Source organism: Heteronotia binoei, chromosome 1 (assembly GCF_032191835.1).
Source record: "Heteronotia binoei isolate CCM8104 ecotype False Entrance Well chromosome 1, APGP_CSIRO_Hbin_v1, whole genome shotgun sequence".
Lineage (NCBI taxonomy): Eukaryota > Metazoa > Chordata > Lepidosauria > Squamata > Gekkonidae > Heteronotia > Heteronotia binoei.
This window is the reverse complement of record NC_083223.1, coordinates 26,714,422-26,725,520: the sequence shown is the minus strand read 5'-3', so window position 1 is coordinate 26,725,520 and position 11,099 is coordinate 26,714,422. Positions and strand designations below refer to the sequence as shown.

The 11,099-nt window shown below is 45.0% G+C and overlaps 1 protein-coding gene across 3 annotated transcripts in view; it reads right to left on the bottom strand.

Moving 5' to 3' along the window:
- Positions 1 to 1,310: 1,310 nt before the first annotated feature.
- Positions 1,311 to 11,099, bottom strand: part of RANBP17 (RAN binding protein 17) — a 573,906-nt gene continuing 564,117 nt past the window's right edge. For all 3 annotated transcript variants that reach the window (XM_060232795.1, XM_060232776.1, XM_060232786.1), the window contains 2 exons: positions 5,294 to 5,421; positions 1,311 to 1,707 (listed from right to left, as the gene is read on the bottom strand). In XM_060232795.1, the coding sequence (XP_060088778.1) occupies positions 1,611 to 1,707; positions 5,294 to 5,421 (225 nt within the window). In that variant the 3' untranslated portion in view covers positions 1,311 to 1,610. The remainder of the gene's footprint in view (positions 1,708 to 5,293; positions 5,422 to 11,099) is intronic.

Below are 11,099 nucleotides of genomic sequence, written 5' to 3'. Positions count from 1 at the left end.
AGCTTTACATTTTTATTGTATATTTTGATTGGTCATAAATTAGATTTGTTAGCTGTCTTTGAAGACTCATATGGATGTAAGGGGGCACACCAGCATCCCAAATAAATGTTAAGCGTACCAAAATATAATATGTGAAGTGGCCCTTAGGACACATCTTGATTTGTATCATTATGATTGCAGTGTCTCATTAGGTTTCAAACTAGCTGTTATGGTGGGAGAACTCATCAGTTGGAATGTGGCCCATGCCAAATTGCTATAAAGCAGGTGCTGGGAATATTCAAAGTGCAGATGTAGGCTTCTTTGACATAGTCTTGGAGCTCTACCACAATAAAAACTGTGTGTGAGGGGCAATGTTTGGGTTAGGGACAACAATCTGCAGAAAGAAATGTTCTGTCCCTTTAATATAGGCTTAATGGAATGTTATTCACAAGCTGATGTTATCTATCTCCATGCCATGAAAAGCTTTACCTGTCCATTTCCCTACACTAAGCCTTTATTAAAGACATCTCCCACTCCGTCTTGAAGGCAACCGTAGTTAGGGAAACATTCAGCAGACCCTTTCAACCTGCCCATTCCAATGTCTGAATCATAATCACATCTTTCCAATCCCACTGGCTTCAACAGAAAAGTGTGACTCTTCTAAGTGTAGATCCTGGTGGGATCTAACAACTCATAATGGGAGGGAAGAGGCTTGAACTGCAGAATGCACAGGCCCTCCTTCCTGTAGATGCTTTCACAAAAGGCAACCACACATTAATATCACCATACCTAAAGTTGCAGATCACCCTTCAATATCATCTAGTGGGCCAGTTTACATCCTCTGATATCAGAAGTGTGGGGGAAGACAACAGGTACACAGTCGGCCAGTAGGGAAGATTCAAGCACCACTGTTGTCAGGCAGGGACCATGAGGAGGTTGGTACCTACTAATGTTGTCTCCATACTTATGACTCACAGCTGTTAAGAGAGTAACTCCCTTATAACCTGGGATTCTATACCTGGATTAAACCCTGTTAGGGGGTAGAAGAGGCACAGGCAAAGAATGCATTGTACTTAATTGGTGTTGCTTGGGACATGTGAAATGTGGGTGTTTCTGCTTGGTGATCCTTCTTCTTCTGCTTAAGATGAAAGACATTAAAAACCTTTATATACAGCCATGTTGTTTTACAATTAAGCCTCCTGTTCATTCAGAGGGTTTGACTATCAAGCAGATGATGACAGAAATAATCAGACATCACATTTCTTAAAAAAAAAATCAGATAAATGGTTTATTTGCTCGATTGCAAAAGTTGAAAAAATTCCCCCAAACAATTTCAGAAAGAAAATACATGTTTTATTTTACTCTTTGGTTAAGTACTATTTCAGCATCATGTATTTGAGAAAAGAGATGAGAGATCAGACTAAGGAAATTCAAAATGGTTCTTTAGGTCACATTTGTTTTTTTACATTGTTCCCAGCATTACAAATTATTACATTTAAGCCAGGGCTATAAAAAAGGCAAAAGTTACTCAAAATATTTTCTATGAAAGCCAAACTCAAACTAACAGCATGGTGTGATGACACAACCTTCCAACTCTCTCCGTCATCATTCAGGAAATTTCAACATCCACATCAACTCATCATTTCTAAGCTGCTGGGTTCTGAGGTTCCTTCGCAGTGCAGCATTTCAGCCATATCTCGGCGGAAGATAGACACATTCTGGGTGAATCTGCATTCAAGATGACCCCAAACAATTTCAGTTAATGCAATTAAAAAATAATACGTACAAATAAACTTCTGTATACTCTGATGTACCAGAGCTGCAAGAATTCCAAAATAAAAAATGAAATCCACTGTCAGCAAGGGAAAGTTATAAAATAAAAAAGTACTCCTTTAAAGCATGAAATCACATCCTAGTGTTGCACTGGAATTTCCTCTTACTATCCGTTAAAGAGCTTTTTGAGAAGTATTATTATTTGAGCTTAATGACCAAAGCAGATCTTTACCTTGTAGTCTGTAAAAGGTAAAATGTGTATATAATTTGGACTTCAGGGTGAGAGAAGACAGCATCAAACCATTCAACCCCCATTTAGTTTTGTTCCGTGGAACCTGGCTCCCTGCATGGTTGTTGACAAAATGGGGGGGGGGGAGAGATGTCCCCCCCCCTTAAAATATTCATATGAGCTTGCAGGGCCTGGTTTTGATTAGTAAAAAGTGAGTACAGTTGAAGGGTTAACTATGGCCTTCTCTCCTGGAACAGCTGTGTGTACATACCATTTACCATTCGTTAGGGCCCTAACCTCTAAAAACATTTTCCTTTTAAAAAAATATGAAGGGGGAGCAGAAAAATTGTCTAGGAGATAATAAGACATAGCTCTAAACTCAGTTTCTATCTACTAGCCCAATTCCAATTAAAGTGTTTCTTCTCCACTCTTCAACCCACTTCATATAAGTCCTTTAAGACAGATGGAGGTGCTTTCGAGTCACTTTCCATGGGGCACAGCAATAGTTACTTTGATCAAACAGGTTTTGCAAAACCAGAGAGCCAGTGCAGTCTAGTGGCTAGAGTGATGGGCTAGGGTCAGCATGATGCAGGTTCCATTTCCCATTCTGCCAGGGAAGCTGGCTGTGTGCTCTTGAGCCAATCCCATAACCCTTAACCTAGCCTACCTCACAGGGTTGTTTTAAGGAGAGAAGAATGATGGGTCCCCATTGGGGTGAAAGGTGGGGTATAGATGTATTTTTTTTTAAAAAAAATAACACACAGTGAAAATGGAAAGACTATATAGCTTATATGAAGTTTGATAATTCTGGAATCACCCATTTGTGGTGGTGGTAGTGAGCTATAGCCATAGTTATATGTTGGATCCAGATTTCTACCAGCATCAATTATGCTGATTTTAAATCAGAAGCAAAGTTTTAAGTCCCTGTCAAGCATCGGTATTTCAAATAACCAAGCTTTTGTTTAATTCAAAGACTTGATTTATTGATAATCCAATACTTGCTCCAAGGAACGATACCTTGGAAGTGATACATAGTTTCACACGTCATGGAATCTTAAAGGCTACTTCAAAGGCACAATAGTAGATAGCTTCAAAAGCATAACATACAGATGTGAATTGCAAAGAAGGTTCAAAGGGTATTATCAACTATTCATTTGGTCACTACAACATCTCCTAGTTCCCATACTTTCTTGGCTTACTGATAAGACATATGGATGGGAACTGGTGGGAGAGGCAATCTACTTACAAAGACAAAGTTACTTGCATATTACTAGGGGGGAGGGAAGCTTTGAAGAGCAGTCTTATGCAGAAAAGGAGTAGAGGACAAAGAAAGAGAGTTCAATAAGTAAGAAAGTGAGTAAGTAGCTGAGGCCAACTGTGCGGGGGTGGGATCCTAAAAGGTATGAGAGAATAAAACCATCTTTCCCTGGCATTGAGTGGATTTTTGTGGTGAAGGCATTCCAAGGCTGCCAGTGCTCAGAACACTAGAGAACCACAGAAAGAAGCAAGGACAAACAAAAAAAAAACTGTGGAAGATTAACAAAGTCCCAAACATTAGAAGTTGCTACTGTTAAAACTAGCTCAAAAACTCTCTTGAAAGTGAAACAGCCCGAAGAATAATTTTTTAATCTCAATACTACATATATTTCATTATTATCACAGTAAATTATAAACAGTCAAACATAAATTATAACAACCAAAGTCCCAGTCCATTCAGGCCCTTGTAAGCATGAGGGTTTCAAACTTCAATAGCTTATTTCAGACTTCAGTTAACTCCCCCCCCCCTGCTCCTGCAGGATGGATTAAAGTGCTAGTGCTTGTGCTGATTCCATTGAAGAAAAGTGCCTTATGATTTTGTATCAGTTCTTTCATATTTCCCAACAGCAGTTATAACAAGCTTCATAACATTAACAAGTTGGAATTCATAAAAGTGGGTGCAAAGGAAGCCTCTGACAGTAACACCAGCATTTGCTACCGTTTCCTGTTCACCCTTCCTTGAAGAGGAATTCCCTACTCATCACTTCAAAAATGGATCATTCCTACAGCACTAAACACAGAGAAGGTGTCCAGAACATGGCAGGCTTCAGAACGTGGCAGGCACACAACACAGGCTCTCTGATGATGACCTCCACTTTGAGAGCCACACAATATGTGTGAAAGAGCCATACATGGCTCCCAAGCCTCAGTTTGGCCATCCCAGGTATAATGTGTAATGGAACTCCTGTTTATCTAGCAATGCCCACTTAATAAAGCCCCACCTGACAACCTTCTGTGCTGCTGCTTCCCCCATAACCATCTCACATCTTTCTTCTGTAGTGGCAGTGGTGAGTGATGAGATGTACAAAACCTCTCACACAGGAGTGGCGGACTGCATGAGAAGATGGAGAACCATGCCAACATTGAAGCTTGTTACAGGGCTACAGGAAATGCTGATATGGGAAGTGACCATATGGTCTAGATGTGAGCTTCCAGAATGGCATGTAAGGCCACCATGTGAAAGCAGAAACCATGACACTTCCGTAACATAAAGTACCTTATGCAGTGACTCCGAGGTTATTATGCTTTTTCCCCAGTGGCAGAAAATATGCATGGAGCAGCTTAGGCCAGAATGACAGATGAAGTGTCTTTCCTCCTCTCTACCATAATGTTTTATGTAAACATTCCCCCTTGTGGTGGAAAATTTGACAGTGAAACCAGCCCCAAACAAAAGCTTATCTCAGACTGAATAGAGAGATGTGTAACAACCATTGTGACTTTAATTACAAGTCATTGTTGATTTGCTTTACAAAACATAAAGCCTGTTTTAAGCTCAGACCCCTCTCATTATATGCCCCAGGACCTTTCAAGACTTTGTAAATCTGTGGATTTCTTTCTTTATATAATGGACTGGCAAGCAACTAATACACAGTGTTGTCTGAAGTGCTAGACCTTTCACGAGGATGATGCAACTAGTGTGAACACCTGAATTCTGCACAACAACTCATAAATGTGTGCTTCTCTGTTCTATAAAAAGATACTCAAAGTGACCTAAAGAATATAAAAAGGCAGCATTAAACAGGGAATGAAATAATCCAATAATAATTATGGACAAACTGAATTCAATCTTGTATATCTGCTTGCTAGTGGAGGTGCTTGCCTCTGGTGGAAGGAGACTTCCTCTGGTTCAAGACCCCTTGAGGAAAGTGCCTTCTCTAGAGGAACAAATCTGGAGGATGTAAAATAGTCTTCTAGAAACACCTGTATTTCACAGCTGTTTTATCAATAAGCGGTTTTTATCCCTCCTCTGGCCTCCCCCTTGCATGCTGGACCCACCTGTCTCTGTTCTTCACCAGAAGGTTCTGTTCCACACCTTCCATGAGGTTCTGAAAGCACTGCTGAAGGACTTCGTGTTTATCAGCAGGCTGAGTGTTTATCAAGCTTGCTCTTAATTCACTGAAGTACTGAAATGATAACAAGAAAAAACAGCTGGAATAAAAATGTTACATCCCAAGCATATGCTTGAGGTTGCACATCAGGTTTTCAAACCTTGGCCATGAATAGGGTGACCATAATGTCTGAAGGCCAGCCAGGGACACCTTTTTTGGGGGGGGGAGGTAGGGGTGTGCGCGCGCCGCCGGAAACAGGAAGTGACGTCACTTCCGGTGACGGCACTTCCGGTGATGTCATGCCACCGCCGGAAACAGGAAGTGACACCACTTCCTGTGACATCATTTTCCCACGTCACCTGCCAGAAACGGGAAGTGACATCACTTCCTGTGACATCACTTCCCCCAAATGACACCATTTCCCCCAAATGCCACTGCCGGAAACAGGAAGTGACTTCACAGCACTTCCTGTGACGTCCCCAAAAATCCCCCAAATATCACCGCCGGAAACAATTTTGTTCTCAAATCCTGTATATACTTCATCAGTATATGGGATAAGGCACTTTCTCAACTGTGCTGCATAATGCAGCCTATTTATTTTGTCCTGTTTGCTCTGTTGGCTCTATCTGCGCCACCTTCATCACTTTCGGGGTGTGGATCCCCCAGTGGGGTGGTCTCCCGACTCCCTCCGCCGGCTGTTTCTGATAGCCCTGCGCCCCCTCTTTCATTTGATATGTGTCCCGTGCGGGTGCCACCCTCCCGCCGGGAGATGCCGCAAAATGAGCCCCCTTGAGGCTTATGGCGGCAGGGCTCGGGGGAAGCGAGCTAGACTGCTGTTCTTTTGAGGGGTTATAGAGTGTTTCGAGCCCGTCCCTGTGGCATCGGTCCCATCGTTGTAGGGCCCAGGGGGCCGGCGCAGCAGCCCGCTGAAGCAGCCTGTCGGTCACTTCCGGGTTCCTGTCCTGCATCTCGACCTGTGTTATTAGTGACAGGCTGCTTCGGCAGGGACGCTCCCTCCCTCACTCGCCGCCTTCCCCGCCGGCGCCCGCGGCCCACCGCCTCCGGGGCTGCCTAAACCGGGACCTCTAAATGGTCCCGGTATAGCCAGCCCGGGAGGCGGGAATAGGGGGCCAGAACCGGGACATTCCCGGGAGCCCGGGACAGTCTGGCCACCCTAGCCATGAATGAACACAGTTGTAGTACCACAAATGTGTATTTATTGAAACTGCAGCTTTAGGACAATTTCATTCTATGACCAGGACTTAGCATCATTTTCTATGTAAACTGGTCATGTTTCCCCCCCCCCCCCACCCATCCCATACATATCCTTTCATGTATCATTCTGAACTGACATAAACAGACCATATGGCTGTGTTGGGCTATCCACCCATGCCATTCCACAACCGCTCCCCAGACTAGAGGCCCCTGTAAAGTATACTCATCACCCCCACTCCAAGGTAGTTGGTGACTGGGAGGGGCCTCAAGTTTCTACAATACAACTTGATACACTGAGATATTTCAAATTATTCCTAACAGGTTACAGAATTTCAAGACAACAGCAGAGAAGGCTGAGTGAAACAGAAGGCTAGATAAAGACATATTTAGCTGGGTTTTGAAGACTCACTGGAACAAGCTAATCATCCTGTTGAATAGAAGTTGTGTGACTGAAAGTCCTAACATATGAGATAGAGGTCTGCAATCTGATCTTCCCAACATCCTTTGAAGAGCAATTATAATTGGGTGGGAGCCCAATTTGGACTGCAGAGGAGGGGCACAGGGAAGGTAGAGGGGGTATACAACACTGATACAGTTTTCAAAATTAGCAGTGCACACCCTGTGCTGTTACTAGGGTTGCCAAATCCAATTCAAGAAATATCTGGGGACTTTGGGGGTGGAGCCGTAAGAGAGTGTGCGTGGAGCCAGGAGCAAGGTTGTGACAAACATAATTGAACTCTGGCCATAACTGCACACCTTTTAAATGCCTTCCCTCCATAGGAAATAATGAAGGATAGGGCCACCTTCTTTTGGGGCTCATAGAATTGGACCCCCTGGTCCAATCCTCTTGAAACCTGCAGGGTATTTTGGGGAGAGGCACTGGATGTTATGTGAAAAATTTGGTGCCTCTATCTCAAACAACAGCCCCCCCCCTCTGAGCCCTAGATCCCCATGGATCAATTCTCCATTATATCCTACGGTCTCCATAGGGAATAATGGAGTGCCCAGCAGACATCTCCCCTGCTTTCTGATGACCCCGAAGCGGGGGGGGGGCTCAAACTGGGGGATCCCCTGTCCCCACCTAGGGATTGGCAACCCTAGCTGTTAAAGTATTTTAAAGAAAAAGACAGAAGATACCTCTTTCTCCCCACACTTTTTAAATGCCAAAAACCAGTGTGGGACCCCAACTGCAGGAGAGGAAAGATATTAATTCATCCATCTTTAATTTACCCCCATCTTATGTAGCTCTGATTCCACAGCTGCAGGTTTCTTTTAAAAGACCGAGATCTCAGTCACATCTTGTTTGACCTTAATTGTCTCCGGATTGAGGTCAAAGAGTCAAGAGACATCAGATGTAGGCAGTGAATCAGAAACATTATGCCACAGTTCTGCTTCTGTAATGCCAGATCCAGTGGCTCCATTTTCACAACAACTTTGGAAGTCAATGGGGAATATACACATCATGAACACTAATAAAGTATTGTTGAAAAATGAATGGGCTATTTGCTACTTAGAGTTATTTGATGAATCCACTCCTTGCCATTGCTTCACAAAGAGAAAACTCCCATAAAACTTGAAACTCTGTGGTATTCCAAAGACTGATTATGTTCATCTGAATTTATGAAAGCTTCACACCTAACCAATATTTCCTCTAAGCTGTGGAGTCTTGTGAGCAAAAATTTTACTTTGTGATCTACTGGCATTAAAGCTGTGAGCTATTGCATACATTAATTTGCTCTGGGGCCATTTTTCCTGAGCAAAGACAAAAAAGCTCACACTACCTCAGCTTAGAGGGAACACTAGACCTAACACGGCACAATATATGCTAAGATGATCTCTAGGGACAAAAATAGGTGGACAAACCAGGGCCATAGCCAGGATTTCTGGTTTAGTGGGGCACAGTCAATATTTTTGCTGCACTCCCCTCCAGGCCAGCACCTTCCCACTCCCTCCAAGTGGCTCTGCAGGCCCAGCTCCAAGAGCGCCTTTCCCCTCTGGCTGAGTGAAACATTGTGTTGATGGTGGATGATGTGGCTCTGGAGTGTGGTGCTCTGGTGGGACTTGATGCAGTGTGGGTGGGGCAGCATGGTGGTCGAGGCGGTCTGGATTGCTACCAGCGTCTGGTGCTGAGGCTGCGCCACACTGCGTGGCCTGCTGCCTGTCCTCTGTGGCTGTGTGGGTGACTGTGGTGCCGCCTGCGCCTTGTGTACCCAATGCAAGGACATCATGGAAGAGTTTTGTGTTTGTGCATCCAATCCAGGAGCATCCTGGAAGAGCTGGGCAAGGGAGCAGTGGGCCGGCACTGCTGCCCATAACAACCACAGTGTGGAGTCCTCCAGCAAGGAGCACAGAGGAACGTGGCAGAGGGCCGGCTGCTATCTCTTCTGCCCCCCACTTACCCCAGTAGTGGGACTGAGACACTTGCCTTGGTGTTTAAGTGGTGGGGCCAGAACCCTGGAGGCTCCACTGTAGCTACGGGCCTGGGACAAACTAAGTGATAGTGTCCCAGGGCCTCATTTTTCAGCCGTTGCAGCACAGGAAGCTATATGTATGTTTGGGATAGCCCAGGCTGTGCTTTATGATCTTCATGTGAAATGTTCCCAAGTGTAGGGTTGCCAATCTCCAGATGGTGGCTGGAGATTGACTGCAATTACAATTGGTCTCCAGGTGAGAGAGATCAGTTCACCTGGTGACAATGGCTGCTTTGGAAGGTGGACTGCAAGGCATTTTATCCCATTGGAGTCCCTCCCCTCCCCAAACCACATCCTCCTCAGGCTCCACCCCCAAACATCTCCAGGTATTTCCCAACCCAGAGCTGGCAACCCTACTTAAGGAGTACTTGTGGGGGGGGGGGGGGATGGAATTTGGTGGGGAGAAATTTTTGAATGCCTCAACTGGCTCCTGATGCTTGTTCTCATATATACATTATATAAATTATCCAAATCATGATGAATGATGGTAAGCACTGTGTGGCTGCTGCTAAGGAAACTGCAGCCAGAGTTCAACAATATATTATAGTCCTTCCTAAAACAGACAAGTGAAATGGGTTGCCATGGCCTTCAGTTTGCAAGACCTGAGCAAGGCTAATGGGATGTTTTGGAGGTCATTAATTCATAGAGTCACTATAAGTCAGAAGCACATAACATACACAAAATGGTTGCCCAAATAGTTTTCCTTCTGTTTCTCTTATTAACATTTCTTACTCCCACCCTGTTATTTATTAACAGTTTTTACTGTAAGGCAGGGGTGGGAAACCTTTTTTCTGCAAAGGGACATATGGATATTTATAACATCATTCGTGGGCCATTAAAAATTATCAACTTAAATTATCAACTTCGCTGAGGGAGAATGATTCAGGACAGCAAAATTAATGCAAATAACTGTTTTTTTTCTATTTGAAGTCATGTGGGGAGAGCCTAATCCGGCCCACACACCCAGCCTGCCACCCTAGGCAAATGCATAGGTCCAGGGCTTTTTTGTAGAAAAAGCCCAGCAGGAACTCAGTAGCATATTAGACCACATCCCCTAATATTAGCATATTAGGTCACACACTCATTAGGATATTAGGCCACACCATCTGGGATAATCAAATGCAAACTGATACAGTAGCCAGCCAGGCCCCAGGGAGGTTGCCGCATAGCACATCTGGGCCCTGTGATCCCTGCCTGGCCCTGGGGAGGCTGCTGCAAAGTGCAGCTTGGTCCCATGATCCTTGCTGGCCAGCCAGGCCCCTGGGAGGCTGTCACATAGCTCAGTTCAGCCCAGCAATCCCCGAGGGCCACACCAAGTGACCTCGAGGGCCACATATGGCCCTCAGGACAGAGGTTCCCCACCCCTGCTGTAAGGGTATAACTCTTCAGAGTTCCTCCCATGTAAGTCAATTGCTTGCTGTGGACTTAGAATGGAGTTACTCTGGATAAGACTGCATCAGAAGTGATGTATTTAAGGTACCTTCCTTTACTTTTTTTTTAAAAGCAGCTGTGGGGTGTGTGTGTGATCTGGAATGGGGTCCAGGTGTTACAAGCTGCAGTGTTAGTGGTTTAACTCCCTCCTTGGATAGAAACCCCTATCCAAGCTGATATTCTTCAAGTGAAGGGAGAATTTAAGTTATCAGTCAACAAGGTGTTGGAAGATATGATCACGGATCTCCTCCTAAATGTTGGCTCAAGTTTTACCTTTTTAACTACCGTATTTTTCGGACTATAAGATGCACTCCCCCCCCCAAAAAAAAGTGGGGGGAAAAGTGTGTGCGTCTTATGGTCCGAAGGTACGTACCTTCGGGGGGGGGGGCGATCCGCTGCCTCTTCCTCCGATCTGGCACTTCCCCCGCGCCTGCCTGCCTGGCTCCATCTTCTTTAGGCAAGCGCTGGGATCGCTCCACGTGGCCCCAGCGCTTCGCAAGCGCCGGCTGCGGAGGGGGCAGCGTGCTTCCTCCTTGCCTGTGTGCCTGCCTTCAGCTGTGATGTTTAAAGCAAGCGCTGGGATCGGAGAGGGGAGGGAGCGATCCGCTTGCTTTAAACATCACAGCTGAAGCCAGG